The sequence below is a fragment of the Trichechus manatus genome, unplaced genomic scaffold (genome assembly GCF_000243295.1).
Source record: "Trichechus manatus latirostris isolate Lorelei unplaced genomic scaffold, TriManLat1.0 scaffold00028, whole genome shotgun sequence".
NCBI lineage: Eukaryota > Metazoa > Chordata > Mammalia > Sirenia > Trichechidae > Trichechus > Trichechus manatus.
Genome location: NW_004443964.1, coordinates 21902915 through 21923841, shown reverse-complemented (window position 1 = coordinate 21923841; position 20927 = coordinate 21902915). Strand labels below are relative to the sequence as shown.

Here is a 20927-nt window from a genome sequence, read left to right as displayed (position 1 = left end):
TTTCTGCTGCAGCCACGTTATCCTGCAGTGCTGGGGTGACGGCCGGTCCAGAGCGCGGGGGCGGGGGGGGCGGTAGGGGGTAGGGTGCGTGTACCCACCTGTCCCCATCTGGCCGGCCCCACTGGGCACATCCCTCTGCCGCCGGCCGGCCGACTCTGCAGGTCTCTGCGGGTTTGGGGGGGGGGGCAGTCGTGACGGTTGGGCAGGAGTTTAGCTCCTAGCCCCTAGCCCCTACTCCATCGGGTTCTTCTTCCCTCTGCTGGGCGGCCAGAGCCCCACTAGGTCCCCCCAGGACTCCACGGGCTCCAGGGCTCCACACCAGAGTGGGGGATGGGGGTCTGCCCACCCCATTCCCAAGTCTCCTGCCCCAAGGTGGGGCATCCGCCTGCAGCTGTGGCCTTGTCTCCCCAGGTCTTGGGGCCCGGGGTCCTGCCGGAGCTCTGCGCTGGGGGAGCTCACTCCAGGTGGGGGATCCGGAAGCCCCCGAGGTCATGGAGCCCAGCCGTCTTGTGAGGGAGAGCTCCGGGGGAGAGGTCCGAAAGCTGCAGCTAGACACCAGGGTCCGCCAAGAGGCGCCAGGGGGCCCGGTGAGCGGGGCTGCGTGGTGGGGCCCCCGAGGGCTGGAGCAGGCCTTAGAGCCCAAGGGCCACTGGGGGCTCGGGGTAACCAGGGGAACCAGGGTCTGGGTGCCTCCTCTGCTGCCGGCTCCTGCACAAGGTTTCCCCTTCTGCACAATGGCTATCAGGTGGGTGCTGAAGACACTGATGAGGACACTGGGCCCTCTGGGCTCCAGGCCCCCCTCCTATCTAGGGGATCTTGTCCTCAGCATTCAGGGATCCTGGGATGTTCAGGTCTTGGGTCAGCCTTCCACTGGCCCCCAGTCCCCTCCTGCCAAGGCAAGTCGTTCTGCTGAAATATGAGGCTGGAGTGGCGTGGGTGGGCAGGGGAGAAGCCCAGTTCCCAGTTCTCCCCGCAGCTGCCTTCAGTGGGCTTTCTTGAAACAGCTTAGTGCTTGCTCTAGCCTCAGTTTCCCACTGTAAACAGACAGGTTTGTGACTCTCCTTCCTGCCGTCCCTGACAGTGGGGATCTAGAAAGTCTCGTTTGGGGCCCCAAGCTCACCTACAAATGCCAGCTCCACCCGCCCCCTGTCCTTTCAGCTGCCAGGCCCCTCCCGCCTCCCAGAGGAAGGTTAGGAATGAAGGAGATTAATTGCAATTAATAATTAATTAATATCATGTGAATAATAATCACCCATATGGAATATTCATTCAGCACGCCTCAGCTGTCCAGGAGCTTGAAGCTGAAAGTTAGCCAGGCCAATGGGGATGGTGGAGGGTTGGGAGGTGGAGGCCTGGCAGAAATAGGAAGTGTAGAGGAGTGACTCAGAGGAGGGGTGCACCCCAGTCTGGGAAGTTTGGGCAGCCAAGAGTGGTGGGAGGTAAATTGTGATGGGCAGAGGGAGGAAGGAGGGAATTGGAGGCTAACATTGCGGACATCTGTCAGACTGGCATCTGGCCCTGCCTAATGTACTTGGTTAAAAGCCCTTAAGGAAGGGTGGTGGAGGGGGATGTGGGGTGGTGCATTGGGTGGGGAAATGGAATGGAGCAGGAAGGAGCATGCATAATAGATGTACCATCACTCAGGGCAGTGCTGAGGCGGGGGAGGGGTTAATGGTTCTGAGCTGCTCTGGGGGTGGGGGTGGGGGTGGCTTCAGCACACGCCCAGGCTCCCTGGGAGGCAGGTGGGTGGCCAATGGGGATGTCGCAGGGCCAGGGACGGGTGTCCTGGTTGCGGTCTGGCCCTCAGTCAAGCTTTCTTCCCTGGAGTTGCACCCTGCCTTGGCACTGTGCATCCCAAGGTTGCATGGCTGGGAGCTGGCAGCCCTGCTTGACTGTTGGGACTCCTGGCTTGTGCTTTAGGCTAAGCCAAGATTTGGGGATGGGATGATGCCACGGTAGGGTCAAGGGGCAGAGATGAGGGAAAGTGTGGAGCCAGGTGGGGATGAAAAATGGGGTGCCCCAACTGCATAGGTTGCTGCTTCAGCCTAGTCCTTACCAAAGAGAGGGAGAGAGTGTGTGTCCTGGGTGGGGGTTGTGGTTATGTGGTACCGGAGACCCTGTGTGAGGAGAGCAGCACAGGTGCATTTGGATTGGATGGCTCTGGTGTGCAGAGGAGTGTGTGTGGGGGTCTCTTTGGATGTCACTCCACTGGGTGAGTGGGTAGCATGTGTGCACATGTGTGAGTGACTATGTCTGAACACGCCTAAGGGGGAGTCTGAGGACATGAAAGCTGGGCACAGGGTGCTATATGGGGCAGTGGTCATCTCCAATGGTTGTTTGTCTGGGTCTGAGCCTTCCCAGGGCTTCACTGAAGCCTCCCCAAAGGCCCTGCCTTATCTGTGCCTCAGTTTCCCATGAAGGGGAGGTCTGCCTTGGTGGGCAGGGAGAAGGACTACCAAGGTGGTGGACTTCTCTGGGCCGAGCACACTGCTAAGCTTTTATACACGTTGCATCACTTAATTCTCATAACTCTGTAAGGCAGGTAAATCTTTTTGTTTTCTTAATTGTGCTTTAAGTGAAAGTGTACAGTTCAAGTTAGTCTCTCATACAAAAATTTATGCATGCATTGTTATGTGACCCTAGTTGCTCTCCCTATACTATGACAGCACACTCCTCCTTTCCACCCCAGATTTCCCGTGTCCATCCAACCAGCCCCTGACCCTCTCTGCCTTCTCATCTCGCCTCTGGACAGGAGCTTCCCATTTAGTCTCACGTGTCTACCTGAGCTAAGAAGCACACTCTTCAAGAGTATCATTTTATGTCCCATCGTCCAGTCTAATCTTTGTCTGAAGAGTTGGCCTCGGGAATGGTTTTAGTTTTAGGCTAACAGAGAGTCCGGGGGCCATGTCTTCTGGGGTCCCTCCAGTCTCAATCAAACCATTAAGTTCGGTCTTTTTACTAGAATTTGAGTTCTGCACCCCACTTTTCTCCTGCTCCGTCAGGGACTCTCTGTTGTGTTCCCTGTCAGGGCGGTCATTGGTGGTAGCCGGGCATCGTCTAGTTCTTCTGGTCTCAGGCTGATGCAGTCTCTGGTTTATGTGGCCCTTTCTGTCTCTTGGGCTAATACTTACCTTGTGTCTTTGGTGTTATTCATTCTCCTTTGCTCCAGGTGGGTTAGGACCAACTGATGCATCTTAGATGGCTGCTCCCTGCTTTTAAGACCCCAGATGCCACTCACCAAAGTGGGATGCAGAACATTTTCTTAATAAACTTTGTTATGCCAGTTGACCTAGATGTCCCCAGAAAGCATGGTCCCCAGACTCCTGTCCCTGCTACTGTGTCCCTCGAAGTGTTTGGCCGTATTCAGGAAACTTCTTAGCTTTGGTTTAGTCCAGTCGTGCTGACTTCCCTTGTAGTGTGCGCTGTCCTTCCCTTCACCTAAGATAATTCTTGTCTACTATCTAGCTAGCAAATACCCCTCTCCCTCCCTCCCCACCCTTGTAACCATCAAAGAATGTTTTCTTCTGTGTTTAAACCTTTTCTTGAGTTCTTATAATAGTGGTCTTATACAATATTTGTCCTTTTGCGACTGACTAAATTCACTCAGCATAATGCGTTCCAGATTCAAGGCAGATAACTCTTTACCCCATTTCGCAAATGAGCTAACTGAGGCTCCGAGAGGTTAAGTTACTCGCACAAAGTCCACCAGCTCTTAAATGTGGAGCTGAGAGTCATTTTCTCCCAAGACCAGAGCACTTCCCACTGCACCACTTTGCCTCCAGGGACTCCCTGGATTCTGGCCTAGGGCATGCTCCCCCAACCCCACCCAGGGGTGGTAGAGGGCCAGGGGAGACAAAAAGATCAATCCAGAATATTCCAACCGTCTGACATTTCTCCCCAGGCTGGAAGTGCTTCTGGCCTCTGAACCACTGGCTGATGGTAGAGACCAAGTGACCCCACAGGAGGCGCCCAACCCGGAGCAGCTTGAGTTTTGTCCTGAATTACTACACCTGGTTGGGCCGTCAGGCTGAGCAATGTGTTGGGTCAGCAGCAAGATTTCTGTCTGCTGTGGGTCATGTGGGGCATCTGGGGGGCCTTGAGCATTGACCTGCTCTATGATTTTGGGCTGGTCACTTCCCCTTTTTGGGCACTAGCTTCCTGATCCCTAGAATTTTTTGTTGTTGTTAGTGGCTGCCCAGTCAGCCCCACACTGCCCGGTCCTGCACCGTCTCCATGATAGGTTGCAGATCAGACTGTGGTGATCCATAGGGTTTTCATTGGCTGATTTTCCGATGTAGATTGCCAGGCATTTTTTCCTAGTCCATCTTAGTCTGCAAGCTCTGCTGAAACCTGTCCAGCATCACAGCAACATGCAAGCCTCCACTGACAGACGCGCGGTGGCTGTGAGGTGTGTTGGCCGCGTCTCCTGCATAGGAGAGATTTCTGCCACTGAACCACCATGTCCTTTGTTAGCCCCACCTACTACCAGGAGGTGGTGATGAGAAAGGGCTTTGTGCACCGAGGACCCTGGCTGGGGTGGGATGCGGGGGAGGGAGCCAGGAAGAGATTAGAAGCTACAATTTACTGGACCTGGCACTGTTCTGCTTTTACATGTATTAACTTATTTAATTCTCATCACAACCACAGGAGGTGGGGCCACTATTATCCCCATTTCACAGATGGGGAAACAAGCATAGAGAGGTGAAGTAATCCACCCAAGGTCACACAGCTTAAGTAGCAGAGCCAAGATTGAAACCCAGGGAGCTGGCTGTAGCGCAGGGCCCCGAACCAGTGCACTGCCCCGCCGCTTGCTCAGGGGCGTTGTGAAGGGGGCGCAGGGGACTCTTTGCTCTTTCTTTGCCGCTGCTCTCAACACCTCATTTCTGTCCACTGTGGAAGCGGGTTGCGCCTGAGGCCCAGAGAGGTGGAGAGTTTCTGGAAGTGCAGGAACCTGTAGCCACATCAAGCCTGCAGCGAAGCAGTGAGGCAAGAGGACAATGCAGGACCACAGTGTATAGTTGGGCTGGTTGTTCACTGCACAGGGGCTCCTGGGTACAGGGCAAGTGGGCTGAAATCCAGGGGCTCATGAGGCTGTGTGAGTTCTGAAGGGATACCTTTTAATTCACACAAAGCTGCCAAGTGGGTCATGCCTGCCCCTGGGCTAGCTCTCACTCCTCTGGAACCAGGAGGAGGGCAGGATGTGGGGAAGTGAATGGGGCTTCTGGGCAGGCCCGGGGGACACTCATCCCAGCAGGCTGGGGGAGGGGGTCTCAGTCATTGGCCTGAGCGTTGAGAGAGCCGCCTAGACCAGCTTTTACTGGAACACTCAAGGCCTCTGCTGAGGGTGTGCTGCAGTGTTTGTGTTTTCTTGCTGCAGAGGGGTGGGGGACAGTTGGACTCAGCCCCCAGCCCTTTCAAAATGGCAGTCATCAACAGGAAACTACATAGCTGTGCCCGGGGCCCTGGTACACCACTAGGGCCAAGGCCACGCTTTGGTCTGTGCAATCAGTCACAGCTCTGTACTGGGGTTGGGGGCAGGAGGGGGTTCCTGGGAGGATGCTGACGGCTGGAAGCCAGGACCAGGCTTTGTGCTGGGCCCAGCCTACTAGGGGAGGGCCTTGCATGGAGGATGAGTTTATGAAGGAGGCTAACTTCCAACTGAAAGTCTTCGAGATTTGACTTTGGGGTAGGACAGACTTGGGACAGGTACAGGCTCCACTGCTTCTGATTGTGACCTGGCAAGCCGCCACAGCTTTCTGAGCCCCACGTTCCTCATCCGGACAATGGGGATAATAATAATAGCACCCCCTCTCAGGCTGCTGCTTGGATTAGAAGCGATGATGTGTCAGGTGCCCAGCCTGGGATCTGGCAAGAGCAGATGTTCCACATCTGCGAGGCCTGCCTTCCCTCCTGGGTGTCGGGCGGGCGCCGGGCACCTGGTGCTGGCACAGGGGCTGGGTTTTCAGAACAGAAGCTGAAGCACTTGAGGGTGACCTGTCAGGGTGCGAGCAGGGGGAGGGGCTGGACTCTGGCCTGTGCACATGGCCTCTCCCAAGCACCCTCCTGCTGCTTAGAGAGACTCAGCTGCCCAGAGTCTGTCCCTCAAGGGACGGATGACCCTGCAGGGAGGTGACTCTGTCCTCGAAAATTTAGGTCAAATCCCATCATCGGAAACTCATCCAACTGTTCTCATTGTCTGGGAACCCCCGCTGCCCCATTGATAAGTGGGGCATCAGCGCAGCACTGAGAGGCATGAAGTGGGGAGGCTGGCGAGTGAGGGGAGTTCTTCCAGCCAGGACCTGCTTCCAGGAGGGGCTCCTGCCGCACTTTGACTCCTCCCCAGTCTGTGGCCGCCCAGCCCACAAAGTGGTGTCTTCATGCACGCAGGCAGGAGGGAATTCAGAGAGAAAGATGTCCTCAGGTGAGACACCTCACAGGTAAAGCAGTCCATCCAGATCTGGAGCCCAAAGCCACCCTCCTGGTGTGTCCCTGCCACAGGAGGGGGTGACCCAAGGGGATCTTTTATTCAGTTCCTCAAAGCCCTGTTCAGCTGGAACACTTATACTTTCTTCCTCATTTATTACTGTTACTACTAACCCTTAGGATAATTACAGGTTAAGAAGAGCTTTCATTTAATCCTCACCCATAAACCTGTTGCCTTCAAGTCAATTCAGACTCATAGCGACCCTGTATGACAGAGTAGAACTGCCCATAGGGTTTCCAAGACTGTAATCTTTGCAAAAGCAGACTGCCACATCTTTCTCCCATGGAGCAGCTGATGGGTTTGAACCGCCAACCTTTCAGTTAGCAACTGAGCACTTAACCACTGTGCCACCAGGGTTCCTTAATCCTCACAGTAACCTTATTTTACCAGTAGGGAAACTGAGGCTCAGAGAGGTTAAGTGGCTCACTTAGGCTCACTCAGGCCTTCTGACCCATTTCTATTCGACACAAGTGTAGAGCCCCTGGACATGGCCCAGGGGAGAGAGAAAAAGACGAGCACGGCTCCAGTGGAAAAAAGGTTGCTCATATGAAAAGTTGAATCAGCAATCAAAAAAATATATGTCAAGAACTGTGTGCTTAAAGGCCTAGGAGTAGAGAGGACAAAAGCCCTGTGTGAGTTGTCAGGTGTGGGCTTTGAGGAGAGGCTGGGGAGGAGATCACCAGTGGGAGGAGGGAGTGGTCTGGGTGGAGGGCCCTCTGGCCACAGCTACCTCTGGGATTTAAGGTGACTGTGTGAGGGACAGTGGCTGGAGGCTGTGTAGAGCAGTGAGTTTCAAGTGCCAATGGTCTGCCTGTTAGAATCTTCTGGAGCAGTTGGGAATCCTGAAGCTCTTTAGTCTCCCCCTTCCCTAGACTATGATTTTATAGGTTTGGGAGGAGCCCGGGCATCTGTATTTGTGATCCTGGGGCTTCAGTGGAATTTTTCCTGCTTCTGTCTGCACTCCGTATCTACCACAGTCGGGCATAACACGGGGTACAGAGAGAAGGAGGCAGAGTTCCTCAGAAGCAGGTTCCTGCAGAGTGGAGGGCCAGCTATGGGGAGGCCTCAGGTGGAGGGGCAGACACCCTGCAGAGGCAGACAGGAACCCTAGCCCTACGATGAGACTTGGCCCTGCACTCCCCAGCCATAACCCTGGGCCAGTCACCTGCAGGTGTCTCTCCCCACCTTGGCCCTGCATTTGTAAAATGAGGACCAGATGGCCTGGGCAGCTGAGATCAAGTGAGCTGGACCACATGAGATCCCAAGCCACTGGGAAGCAAGGGACAAGTACAGGGCACAGGGTCGTAGCCACCGGTCACAGTCACGAGCAGATGAGCTGGTGCAGAGGTAGGGCTGCTGGAGGATGGAGCCCGGGTGTGACCTCAAGACTGCAGGAGTCCCTGGGGGACTGAGGATAATGGGATGAGGTCAGCTGTAGGTCAGGGTCAGGAAGCAAGCCCAGGCAATGAAGCAGTTTGGCTTTGATAATGCGATAGGACGATAGGACATTGGCCTCAGTCTTGGCTGGGGGTTTTTTTAGGACTCTGGGGACCAGTAGGAGCCCCCTCCCCAGGCACCTGGGATGTAGAGGACCCGGGGGCTGAGGTGAGCTCACCTCGTCTGTCTCTTCCCTAAGGCAGAAGCGCTGCTGTGTCTCCCCCATTAGGCCAGGCCTAGCAGGTGAGCTCAGGTATCTGGTTTCTCTCCTCTTCCTCCGGCCCCCCATTCCTGAGCTGCCTCCTGTCAGGCAGCTGCCCTCTTATCTGACCTGAGACCTGTGTCCTCCTGTGGAGGGGCAGTCCACCCAACAGTCCAGCCTCCCCAGGTAGGGGGTGAAACCTCAGCAGGACCCTGGGGTGTCAAGTGCTGCTCCCCTTCAGTTCAGGCTTTCCCTGGAGTGGAAGGCTGGAGGGTTAGCTCACTGACCTTCAGGGTAGGGGAGAGTCTGTAAGCACCAGGGCCAACTCTGCCAGAATCTTCCAGGCCCAGGACGACTTCCCGCACATAGCAAGCTCCCAGCTTGCATCTGGGCTCATCTTACCACTTGCAGTGGGAAAATCTGAGGCTCAGAGAGGCTGCCATATCATCCCTGGACTGTACAGCCTGAGAGGGTGGCATCAGAGCAAGAGGCCTGAGCAGGCTGCTCCTCTGGGCAGCCAGAGGTGGGGCTGGGGTAGGGGCTTGTCAGTGGGGGGTAGACAGAACAAGCAGGGACAGTCCTGAGGGAGGCGGAGGCAGGGATGGTCCAGGTAGGGGCTGGTTGGGGAGGGCAGAGGTGGTCCAAGCCCAGGAAGCAGGAGAAAGGGCAGAGGTGGTCCAAGCCTAGGAAGCAGGAGGGAGGGCAGAGATGATCCAGGTCAGGGGGAGGGTAGATGTAGCCCATCCCAGGGGAAGGAAGAGAGAAGATGGTCCAGGCTGAGGTAGGGAGAGGAGGCAGTGGGTCTTTGTCCTTTACTTTCTATTTCAAGTCTGATTGATGCTCTAGGGGCTCAGGGTGGAGCTGCAAGGCTTGTTCTGCCTGGGATGGGGTAAGTCAGTGTTCTTGGGGCTCAGAGGCCTGCCCAGGCTCTGACCCATTGCTTCCTCTCAGCCCCTCTCCCAGAACCTCTCATGAGCACTGGGCCCATTTCCATCTTACCTTACTTTAGGGGTGAGAAAGCCCTGGAAGCTGATTCTCTAGGTTTGAATGCCAGCTCTGCCACTTCTTAGCTATGAGATCATGGGCAAGTTAGTTAGCCTCTGTGTGCCTCAGTTTCTCCATCTGTGAGATGAGAATAACAGTAGCATCTTCCCTGTAGAGTTATTGTAAGGATCAAAAGTAGTAATACTTGTAAGGTGCTTAGAACAGTGCCTGGCACATAATAACATAATAAATGCTCAGTAAAGATTAGGGTTGTTGATAAGGAAGCTGCCTGGGCGTTGGCTATGAGATTTCATGACCCCCTCCTTCCTTCAACCTGCTTCTACCCCTCAAAAGAAAGGCAGCAAACAAAAGCCCCCCATCTACACTAAGCACACTGTGGTCCTCCTCTGGGTGCCTAGATTTCAGTTTTGTTAAGTGGATGGAAGAGGGGCTGTGGGAAGAAGGCTCCAGGCCCTGAATCCTCTCAGCCTTTCCCTGACCTTCTAGATCCTTTTTAAGACCAGAGGTCGTATCGTACACTCCAGCTTGGGGTAGGGAACATGGAGCCTCCAGGTGTATCAGTTAGCATTGTTGTCGTTCAGGACTGAGAGGGCCGACTCCCCCTCAGCCCAGACTCCCCTGCCCCTTCTCTGTTGGAGTCACTTTCCCTCCAGGCACACTAGCTCCAGGCTCTGAAGACCCTATGCTTCCACAGTAGCTGGGCTTCCAGGCCTGGGAGGGCAGCCATCTTGCTCGGGCCTGGTATGTTGCCATGACAACCTGCAGCCTCCCAGCCCCACTGCATAGGCCCCTCTGAAAAATTTATTAGGAAAACTTCCGTGTTTAAAAATTAACCATGGGATTGAAATATTAAAGATGAGCTGCTTTGGGCCAGGCAGAGGACAAGTGGATTTGGGGGTAGAGGAGCCAAGGCCTTTCCTCCTGACAGGATGGCATTAGCCCATTGCCCTAGCTTCCAGGGCCCAGGAATCAATTCCAACTCATCCACCCTGCAGAGTCAAATTGAGACTGGGCCCGGGTAGGGGAACAGGAAGGGAGAGGCTTGCTTCAGTGGGGAGGGGAGTCACACTGTTCTCCGTCTTCTATTTGCCCCTGTACTGAACTCTTCTCCCTTTCCCATATTTCTGGGGCCTTCCCTTTATTCCACCAGAGGGTGAGGTGGCCCTGCCAACAGCAGAGAGAGCCTGGCATGAGGCTGTGGGCAGGCTGAGCGCCCCTCCCCATGCCCACTGCTCCAGTGGACTGGCCCCTGCGAGGGGCCTACACCAGAGCAGATGGCTGGAGCCTACCCCGCATCCTGCTCACCATGCTGTGGCCCAGATGGCAGAGGGTGGGCCATGCCCCAGGACGAGCCCTCCTGCTCCCCATGGTGAAGGAACAGAGTCTTGGATGAAGATGAGCTTGTGCAAAGCATCCCCCCCAAATTGATGGTCCCCTCAGCTGCAGCAGCTGGGCCACCCCCTCCCCAAGAGCTACCCCCCATTCTGGGTTTCCCCAGTTCCCACTTTCAGGCCTCCCCAGGTTGACTCCCCCTCTGCTTCTCCTCCTAGCCTGTCCACCTGGCTCAGGTGAGTTTCGTCATCCCAGCCTTCAACTCAAACTTCACCCTGGACCTGGAGCTGAACCAGTGAGTGTGACCTTGAGCCTGGGAGGAAGGGCAGCGGGTGGCTGGGCAAAGCCTGGCCTAAACTTGGCTGGTTGGTGTCAGAATGGTCTGGTGGGGGGCTGGGGGCAGGTGTGGGGTGATGGGGGGTGATCCTGGATTCTGGGCTGGGGCCACACCCAAGCCTGAACTAGCCTCACTCGTGACCCTCTCCGTCCTCCTGCCCACTCTGTTCCAGTCATCTCCTCTCCTCGCAATACGTGGAGCGTCATTTCAGCCGTGAGGGGACAACCCAGCACAGCACTGTGAGTGCCTTTGGAGGGGGACAGGGGAGGCTGAATGGAGGTGCTGTCTGTGTGTGGTCAGAGATGTAGGGACAGGTGGCCGGTGGAGACGGGGTCAGGGGTATACTCAGGATGAGCACTGCCCCTCAAGACCCTCCATTCTCTCCCCACCTTGGAGGCTCCAAGGTCAGCAGTCGGGGTGGGCAGGTGTGGGACCCAACTCCAGAGGTCTGATTCCCAGCTGGCCTCCCTGCCCAGTACGCAGGCATGCCCAGACCCTTGTGGCCTTGCCCAGCTCTGTCTGGAAGGGGGCAGGCGGGGAAATGCCCTGTCTTGTCCAGCACAAAGGCCCCAGGAATTCCCAGCTTTTGGGACCCCTTGCTTCCAAGCCTGGATGCCCAGAGGCTGAGCAGAGATGAATGAGTGGCTATAAATAGTCACCTTCTCCCCCCACCCCCAGCCTGCTCAGTAACTGGAACACAAGTAATTCTGCAGGAAGCAGGGTGGGGAGGGTGTGCTGCTGGTCCCCTCTGGCCCTCATGCTGCTCACAGCACCTCAGCCACCAACCACAGGTGCAGGGGTGACTACCTGAGCCTCTCAGGGGGCACTGGCATCTGTGAATACACTTAAGTATGAAATTCTGTATGTTTGGGGGGACAAGTCCATAGCATCCACCTGATTAAATGAGATACTATATGTAAGTGCTTAGAATTGAGTCCAGCACACAGTAGGTGCTATACAGATATTAGCTATTGCTATTCCCAAAGGAGTCTGTGATTCCCCTCCCACCCCCAACAAATGGTGAAGAACCACCAATGTAGTCCAGCTTCCTCATTTTATAGGCGATATGAAGGAGGCCTAGAGGGTTAGGAACTTGCCCAGGGTCACACAGCACATTAGGAGCCCAACCAGAGCCGAGCCAGGCTCCGAGTCCCCAGGTATCTCCATCAGTGGGCCCAGCAGAGCTTCTTGCACCCCTCACCCATCCTCCTGCCCTCATGTTGGGGCAGGGCATGTTGTGCTCACTTCTGCCAATCCTCCAGGGTGCCGGAGACCACTGCTACTACCAGGGGAAGCTCCGAGGAAACCCTCACTCCTTTGCCGCCCTTGCCACCTGCCAAGGCCTGCAGTGAGTATGGGCGGGTGGGCACAGGAGACAGCCTCCAGCCCCTGGCCCTGGGCATGTGGGGAGCTGGCCTCTCTTTCCGCAGTGGGGTCTTCTCTGACGGGAACTTCACTTACATCGTGGAGCCCCGTGAGATGGCTGGGACGCAGGAAGCCCCCCAGGTAAGTCCCACACAGCCCCACATTGTCCTGCCAAGCTTGTCCCCATGGCATTTGCTGCCTCCTTTCCCTCCCCCTCCTTCGGTAACTTCAGCCTCACTGGCCTCTTCAGTGACCCCAGCTCTGGTTCCCAAACCCTGTGCCCCCAGCTCCAGTGTCCCCCCTGTCCCCCAGATAACCTCCCACCGGGCTCCAGTGTCCTTTGCCCTGTCTCTCAGGGTGCCCCCAGGGCTTGACCCCGGAATGTGAGCAGCTGGGAGATCAGATCCGACATGGGAGCTCTGGCCAGTTCTGGGTCACCCCATAGTGGTGTGGGGGGGAAGGGCTGAGCTGTCCCCTCCTCCAGCTGGGCTCAGAACTGGCCTGGCCAGCCCCCCAAGAACTAATTCCCCCTCATTGCAGGGACCTTTTCCCCACCTCATTTACCGGACCCCTCTTCTCCCAGCCCCCCTCGGATGCAGGGAGCCAGGTAAGGGAGGGAAAGTGGGGCTGGGGAGGGGACTGGCTGTGCCCCCCTCACCTGCCCCCTCCCCATAGGCTGTCTGTTTGCTGCCCCTGCTCATATTGCTCCCCCGAACCGGCCAAGGCTGAGAAGGAAAAGGCAGGTACGGGGGCCCGCACAGACCTCGGGCTGCAGAGACCTCAGGCTGGGGTCCAGAGCAGGACATTCCATCCATGGCAGGGGCAAAGGAGGGCTCAGACTGATGCAGTGGGGGGCCAGGGACCTTCTCTGGGAGGAAGCCCCCACCCTATTCCCTAAGGCTGCTGTGCACGCCATTGTGGGTAACCTGAGCTGCCCGCCGTCGTTGTATCAAGGCTGGGGAGGATGGGACCCTCCGCCAGTGGAGGCTGGCATTGTCCCTGGCTGGAGCCCAGGCCCCTGAGTCTGCCCATGGCTTGACCACAAGAGGGGACTGATTCCAAGTGCCTGCCCACCTCCAGGTCCGCCGGGGCCACCCCACTGTGCACAGTGAGACCAAGTATGTGGAGTTGATTGTGATCAATGACCACCAGCTGGTAAGTTCCCAGGCTAAAGGGGTGAAGTTGAGGAGGAGGGGTGGAAAGAGCCTCGCCCTTCTCCCACTCTTCTTCCTCCTAGTTTGGGCAGATGCGACAGTCAGTGGTCCTCACCAGCAACTTTGCCAAGTCTGTGGTGAACCTGGCCGATGTGGTAAGCAGCCCTACCCCAGCACGCCTAGCACCCCTCGCATAACCTTGGGGCTGAACTCTGGGGGCACTGTCAGCCTCTGACCCCCACTTCCTGGAGGACAGACTGAAGCCCCTCTCCAGTCCTGTCCCACACACCCACTCCCACCTTTTGGCACCCTCCTCACCCTTCTCCTCTCCTGGCCCAGATATACAAGGAACAGCTCAACACCCGCATCGTGCTGGTCGCCATGGAAACGTGGGCAGATGGGGACAAGATCCAGGTGCAAGATGACCTCCTGGAGACCCTGGCCCGGCTCATGGTCTACAGGCGGGAGGGGCTGCCTGAGCCCAGTGACGCCACCCACCTCTTCTCGTGAGTCCCCCACCCCATGTATCCTGCCAGCGTCTGCTGGGGGTTCCTCCTCAGTCAGCCATTCCCAGGGGGTTACTTAGCACCTGCCCTGTGCCAGGTACAGGCACTGTCTGGGGCCTGGGGACTGGGCTCACCTTGCACCTGCCACCCACCCCCCAACCAAATGCAACACGGTGGGCAGTTTCCCCAGCATCTTAGCTGATGCCCCCTTGCCCTACCCCAAGTGATCTTCTGCCCATCACCTCCCCTCCATCCCCTGTCCCCCTTTCAAACCATCCCAGGGATATCCTCAAGGAACCCCGTGGCCTAGTAGGGGAAAAAATCTGATTAAAAATCCTTGCATTGAGGGACTTTTGGGATTATCTAATGGGAACTTCTCATTTGACTTATGGGCAAGTGAACCCAGAGATGAGGAGGGCCTTGCTGAGGTCCCACAGAAAAATGTGGGGAGATGCTTCCCTCCCGGAGAAAGGATCTAGTGTAGGAGGCTCCCAGGCCTCTGCCTCACAGCCCCAGGGAGCCACCATGGGAGGACAGGAGGTTCTCCTTACAACCCCCTCCCTTCCAGGGGCAGGACTTTCCAGAGCACCAGCAGCGGGGCTGCCTACATGGGGGGCATCTGCTCCATGGCCCGGGGTGGGGGTGTGAACGAGGTGAGCAGTGTGGGGGCATGGCTGGGGTGGGGAATTGTAGGGAGGAGGGCTGTGAAGGGCATGAGCCCTGTGATATCGGAGGCTGTAGACATCTTTGTGCTCCATCTTCCTCACCCCCAGTTCGGCAACGTGGGAGCCATGGCGGTGACCCTGGCGCAGACGTTGGGGCAGAACCTGGGCATGATGTGGAACAAACATCGAAGCTCTGCAGGTATTGGCCCTCTGACACCCCCATGTGGCCCCACAGCCAGCCCAGACACACACCCAGCGACTCTGGAAGTGAAGACGTTGTCCATGGGGGGAGGGGCCGTCCTCAACACTTCCTCATGTCCGCTTGGCTTGCCTGCTCAGGGGACTGCAAGTGCCCGGACATCTGGCTGGGTTGCATCATGGAGGACACTGGGTAAGTTTTTGGGGACAAACTGGGGGAAGGATCTTGAGCAAGAGGAACCCCGGGTTGAGCACTGGGTGGGCATCTAGCTTCAGCTCTCGGGACTACTTAGAATTCCATGAAGCCCAGTGTTCTGCGGACACTAGCCAGGATCCGGATTCCCCTGCGTGACACCGAAGCTGCCTAGACTGCAGTGCGCAGTGTCACCACTGGGCGCCGCCACAGGCTCGTTTGGAGGCACCTCCTCTAGTTGGCCCTCCAGGCGCGGACTCCTCGCCCGCGGTTTCTTGATGGGCAGGCAGGAGGACCCTCAGCCTCCTCGTGGTGACCGGAACCCCCTTTGCGCCCCCTCCCAATCCTGAGAGGCGAGGGGGCAAGCCGGGATACACTGTCCCCCGACCCCTGCCCAGGTTCTACCTGCCCCGCAAGTTCTCGCGCTGCAGCATCGACGAGTACAACCAGTTTCTGCAGGAGGGCGGCGGGAGCTGCCTCTTCAACAAACCTCTTAAGGTATCAGCCCCAGGGCGGGGAACGTGGGAGCGGGGCTTGGGCAGGGTCCTGGCCAGACTCCCGACACCCTCTCCCCGTCCAGCTCCTGGACCCCCCTGAGTGCGGGAACGGCTTCGTGGAAGCTGGGGAGGAGTGTGACTGCGGCTCCCTGCAGGTGAATGACGAGTGCCGGCGCCAGGCTGGGAGGGGGACGCGGGGCGGGCGCGAGGGAGGACCCGAGTGGGTCGGATTAGGGCTCGCCCGCCTCCCTCCCCTCCTCTCGTGTCTCTCAGGAGTGCAGCCGCGCGGGCGGGAACTGCTGCAAGAAATGCACCCTGACACACGACGCCATGTGCAGCGACGGGCTTTGCTGTCGCCGCTGCAAGGTGAGGGGAACCGGCAGCAAGGACGAGAAGGAGGCAGGGCAAGGAGGGGCGGGGCTGGGGACGGAGGAGGGGCGCTTGGAGGCCCACAGTGGAGGGCCGGGGCTTAGGGCAGAGGAGCCACTGGAGGCGGAGCAAATCTGGACCTGAAGTGAAGAAGGTGCCCCTGGAGAGGGAGGGGGCGGAGCTACGAGGAGCGGGGCTGGGGCGGGGGAGGTCGTGGGAGGAGCGGAAACGTGAGCGCCCCTGGGGGCGGTGCAAAGAGGGTTGAGGGCCGGGCGAGGATTGGGCGGAGAGGGGATGGGGCAGAGAAATGGAAAAAGGCCCAGCGGGGGAGTTGTAGGCCGGCTGGCAGGCGGGTCCGCGGTATCCCGCCTAAGCCCAGAACAAATCCCTTCCCTAGTATGAGCCGCGAGGTGTGTCCTGCCGAGAGGCCGTGAACGAGTGCGACATTGCGGAGACCTGCACTGGGGACTCGAGCCAGGTTCGACCGTCCGCCCTGCGGAGCCCCGGGCGAGGGAGCCCGTATCCCTATCGGGCTTGACTCTGCCGAGTGGCCGTTCTTCGGCCCCTCTGCTCAGCAGCTGGCGTCGACCCGCCGTTGATCAGCTTCAGTTTCTTCATCTGAAAAAGGATCTCCTTATGCCTCCTGGCGTTCCTTTAATCATTCAGCCAATATTTATAGTCTGGCTGGTGCTCCCAGCCTTGGGGCGGTGTCTGCTGTATGCTGGGGATCACTGTGGTTAATAATATTGGTTAACATTTATTGTCCTTATTACTCACGAGGCATTTGAGTCCTCCCTGCCCTATGAGGTAGGTGCGGGAAACTGAGGCAGGCTTGGGAGGGTACAGGACTTGTGGAGCCAGACCCACTGTCGTTGACATGGAAGGGCCCTGTCACATGAGCCTCCACATGGGGGGCACTTGGGGCCCCTGCAGTGCTCCCTGGGTCAGGTCTCAGCTCTCAGTCCTAGGGGCTGCTCAGTTCAGCCCAGCCCTCTCTCCCCAGTGTCCCGCTAACCTGCACAAGCTGGACGGTTACTACTGTGATCATGAACAGGTATGATGGGATGGGGCCACCCTCCCCTGGAGTCTCTGGCTCAGTGTGGTCTCTTGTCTCTGCTCTGACCACTCAGTACCTGTCACTTGTCTCCTGTTTGTCCCTCAGGGTCGCTGCTACGGTGGTCGCTGCAAAACCCGAGACCGGCAGTGCCAGGCTCTCTGGGGCCATGGTGAGTCTTTGACAGTGGACTCTGGAGGACCCACCACCGGGGAGGGGGCAGCTTCTGGCTGAATGTGCTCCCTAAATGTGACTCCCCCAGAATCTTGGGGACCCAGCTGGACCAGGGGTCAGGTCCGAGTATTGGAGGTGCAGGCCTGAGGTCCCAGGGTAGGTATGGTGACACCTGGCATCATCTCCCTGCAGCGGCTGCTGATCGCTTCTGCTATGAAAAACTGAACGTGGAGGGGACAGAGCGTGGGAACTGTGGGCGCAAGGGGTCAGGCTGGGTCCAGTGCAATAAGCAGTGAGTAGCCAAGACCCCAGCTCTGGGGTGGGGAGGGATTTTCAGAGATGGGGCAGCAGGTTCCCCTAGGAGGAACCCGAGTCCCGATGAGAGACTATACAAAAGATAAGGTGGCGGGTGACGACAGGAAGAGCCCAGTAGTTAGGTATGAGGTCAGACTTGGGGTTCAGTGTCTCTATTCTGCCCAACAGGGATGTGCTCTGTGGCTTCCTCCTCTGTGTCAACATCTCTGGGGTCCCTCGTCTTGGGGATCTGGGGGGAGACATCAGCAGTGTTACCTTCTACCACCAGGGCAAGGAGCTGGACTGCAGGTGTTGGCTGGGTCCATGGCTGGGGAAGGGGAGGTTCCCACTATGGTGGGGGCAGGGGCTGAGGCTGGCTGTGCCCTTTCCCCAGGGGAGGCCATGTGCAGCTGGCCGACGGCTCAGACCTGAGCTATGTGGAGGATGGCACAGCCTGTGGGCCCAACATGCTATGCCTGGACCATCACTGCCTGTCAGCCTCTGCCTTCAACTTCAGCACCTGCCCCGGCAGTGGGGAGCGTCGAATCTGCTCCCATCATGGGGTGGGTGCCTGGAGGCTGGGGATGATGGGGGAGGCTCATAGGAGGGGACAGGCCCCTGCTCACCTCTACCTGCCCCGCCCCACCTGTAGGTGTGCAGCAATGAAGGGAAGTGTATCTGTCAGCCAGACTGGACAGGCAAAGACTGCAGTATCCACAACCCTCTGCCCACAACCCCACCCACGGGAGAGACGGAGAAATACAAGGGTGAGGCTGGAGCCGGCTGGGGGCAGGGCGCTGTTTTTGCCATTCTCTATCCCTGTCCCTGCCAACCAAGCCCTGCCCTCCTCCCAGGTCCCAGCGGCACCAACATCATCATTGGCTCCATCGCCGGGGCAGTCCTGGTTGCAGCCATCGTCCTGGGCGGCACGGGCTGGGGATTTAAGTAAGAGCTCCCCCACACCTCTCTATGCCCTCTGGCTTCCTCAGTGGTTCTCAGAACCCCAGATTGTCAGAGCTAAGGGGCTTTCCCAAGAGGTCATTAGACTAGAGCTCACAAATCACTGGTCCAAGCCAGCTCACAGGGTCTTGTTTTAACATCTTAAAAAATTAGTTGCTCAAGTATTAAAACCAGGAGATTTTATATTAAAGATCCTGACTTCTAGCTTCTCTTGAAAAATGAGTAGATTGGGCCACACTGGGCCTCAGTGCACTCCAGCAGCGCCAGGGTAGAGCCGAGCAAGACATGGCCCTCCATCCCTGATGCCTACCCAGCCTGTGGTGTTCTGTTGGCATCTAAGTTTGGGGCCTTTGAGCTGGCCCAACCCCTTCAGTGTGCAAAGGATGGACCTGAGGCCCAGGGAGGAAGCAGGGCTGTCCCAGAATCACATGGTGAGTTAGTGGCAAAGTCAGGATTTGAACCCAGGACCCATTTTTGGTAGGTCTCCTCAGTCTCTCTCCTTGGTCAGCGTTAGTGCCCAGGCCCCAGGGACCCCCAGCCCATCCCTGGGAGAAACGGAAGGTCACAGATGGCTCCTTTTCTCTCTCTGCTTGTCCTCTTTGGCTCCTGAAGGAACATCCGCCGAGGAAGGTACGACCCTACCCAGCAGGGGGCAGTGTGACGCCGGCCACGTCATCCCTCCTGCTGGCTCGTCTCCACCATCTCATTTGCTTGGCATTCTGTTGTTGGGGAGCCTCATTCTGGTCTCAGGGGGCTGGGGCTGATTTCCCCACCCCTTCTGGCAGCCCTGTCACTACGAGGGTGGGAGAAGCCCACACTGGGAACCAAGCCCCCAGCCTGCCCTGCCCTCTCTCTCACCTACCCATCCTCTCAGGCCTTGGTCCATCTCCTGCTGCCCCTCCTATGGCCACACCACTCCTGGCCAGGTGGTTCCTGGAGCTGTGCCCCCCACAGTCCCCACCTCTGGGAAGGAAGCCTGCCTCTGTGTCACATCTGTTTTGTTTGCCATGTCACCACTGTCTGACCCTGCCTGGCCAGCCTGTGACTTGCCTCCTCCAGGGCCTAGCACTGACTTCCCGGGCCCAGCTGGAGGGTTCACCCTCTAGGCTCTGCCTCATATCCTCGCCTGATGCCCTGTCTCCATTCCAGGTCCGGAGGGGCCTAAGTGCCACCCCCTGCCCTCTGAGCCTGGTGCCCTGACAGCCCTGAACCAGCCACGAAAGGAGGCACCATGCAAATGTCTTCCGGCCCCAAGCCCTTCAACTCCTGGCCCCAGTAGGGCTTTGGGGGTGCTGTGGCCCTGCCCTTTGCACCACCAGGGTGGACCAGGCCTGGAGGGCATTTCTCTCTTGGTCCCCCACCTCACCTCATGCGGCTTTGGCCTTGCACACCAACCTCCTCCCCGCCTCCCCGTGTGAATGTAGCGTCTATCACCACAAACTGCCACAGCTCAAGTAGGGGCCTGGCGGGATGCCCCAGCAGGGGCAGGCAGCCACCAGCAGACATGGCCTGGGATGGCCCCTCCTCAAAACCAGGCAGCTGGGACCAGGGTCTTAGCTCTCTGGGACCCAGGGGGAGGGGGCTGACATCTTTTTTTTTTTTTTTTTTAACTGAATCTTAAATGATGAATGTAACCTTGGGGTGCTGGGGCCAGGGTGTTTGTGGGGGTGTTTTAATGTTTGCCGGAGGGCCTGGGGCAACTGAGATGTGGCCATCCCCTGGGATGATCCCACCAAAAATCCTCTCAATGCACACAGCTGTGCTCAGGCCAGGTGGGGCCGGGCATTACTGCTCACCCCCACAGCCCGGCCCCTTTGGGTTCTGAGAGAAGTCTGAGTGCTGAATTCAAACCAAAGCTGCCTGTTCTGTGCCCAAGGCCTAGATTATGGGTACGGTGACCACAAATCCCAGATTCTCTTCAATTCCAAAACCACCGTCCTGCTGACTGCCAGGACGCACTTGTTTGGGGGTTTAGAAAATACAGTCCCTGAAATAAATTGGCACCTTCCCCCTTTCAAGAAGGGTGATTCTGGGGCTGACTCAGGGTTTAGGTGCCCCCTGGCATGGCCTAGAGGCCACTGGATGGGCCATCTTTCTAGGTAGGGTAGGCCAGAGGTGATCCAGTGCCTGGAGAGCTAGGGGCTCAGCCTGTGACATGCAAGAGGAGGTGGGGAAGGGCAGGTCTCCGGTATGACCCTTGGCTTCTAGAAAAGTCCTCAATGTCCTGTCAAACCCATTCCACTCCTTACCCCACTTGCAGGGCTGAGTAGCAAGTTTACAGATGTTCTCTGCCTCCCTGCTATGGCCAAGCCTGAGTGACGAGGTCTGGGCAGGGCAGAACTCCCCAGTCCCTCACAGATAGTCCTGCCCAGGCCTTCCCTCATGGCCCTCACTTGGCACAGAGGAGTGGCTCCTTGGCAGCTGAAAGCCAGCTGGCAGGGGCAAGATAGGGGCAGGCTACCTTATAAATGAAAGCCACAGAAGAATGGAGCTCCTCTACCCCGGGATACATCGTCCAGACTCAGCAGAGGTCCTGAACTCCCAGGGCCTTTGAGCTGCCTGTTTCAGTTCCTCCTGATTCTGAGGCATCTCAGAGGCGAAGTCATGGGGGAGACCTCACTCCCTGCTTATCTGCATCACCCTCAGGGGCAAACCGGGACTGGAACCCACTGACAGCCTTTTGGGTGGCTGGTGGCATCTG

The 20927-nt window shown here is 57.6% G+C and overlaps 1 protein-coding gene across 1 annotated transcript in view; it reads left to right on the top strand.

Annotated features, from left to right (window-relative positions):
* Window positions 1-18887, top strand: part of ADAM11 (ADAM metallopeptidase domain 11) — a 19676-nt gene extending 789 nt beyond the window's left edge. The window contains exons 2-26 of the mRNA XM_012554942.2: window positions 373-587; window positions 10679-10755; window positions 10970-11036; window positions 12060-12145; window positions 12228-12303; window positions 12703-12769; window positions 12838-12905; window positions 13243-13317; window positions 13400-13471; window positions 13656-13822; window positions 14391-14475; window positions 14596-14686; window positions 14827-14878; window positions 15277-15376; window positions 15459-15530; window positions 15649-15741; window positions 16142-16222; window positions 16748-16798; window positions 16907-16970; window positions 17165-17264; window positions 17456-17575; window positions 17661-17829; window positions 17919-18033; window positions 18121-18211; window positions 18839-18887. Coding sequence (XP_012410396.2) covers window positions 373-587; window positions 10679-10755; window positions 10970-11036; window positions 12060-12145; window positions 12228-12303; window positions 12703-12769; window positions 12838-12905; window positions 13243-13317; window positions 13400-13471; window positions 13656-13822; window positions 14391-14475; window positions 14596-14686; window positions 14827-14878; window positions 15277-15376; window positions 15459-15530; window positions 15649-15741; window positions 16142-16222; window positions 16748-16798; window positions 16907-16970; window positions 17165-17264; window positions 17456-17575; window positions 17661-17829; window positions 17919-18033; window positions 18121-18211; window positions 18839-18887 — 2303 coding nt within the window. The remainder of the gene's footprint in view (window positions 1-372; window positions 588-10678; window positions 10756-10969; window positions 11037-12059; window positions 12146-12227; window positions 12304-12702; window positions 12770-12837; window positions 12906-13242; window positions 13318-13399; window positions 13472-13655; window positions 13823-14390; window positions 14476-14595; window positions 14687-14826; window positions 14879-15276; window positions 15377-15458; window positions 15531-15648; window positions 15742-16141; window positions 16223-16747; window positions 16799-16906; window positions 16971-17164; window positions 17265-17455; window positions 17576-17660; window positions 17830-17918; window positions 18034-18120; window positions 18212-18838) is intronic.
* The last annotated feature ends 2040 nt before the right edge of the window (window positions 18888-20927 follow it).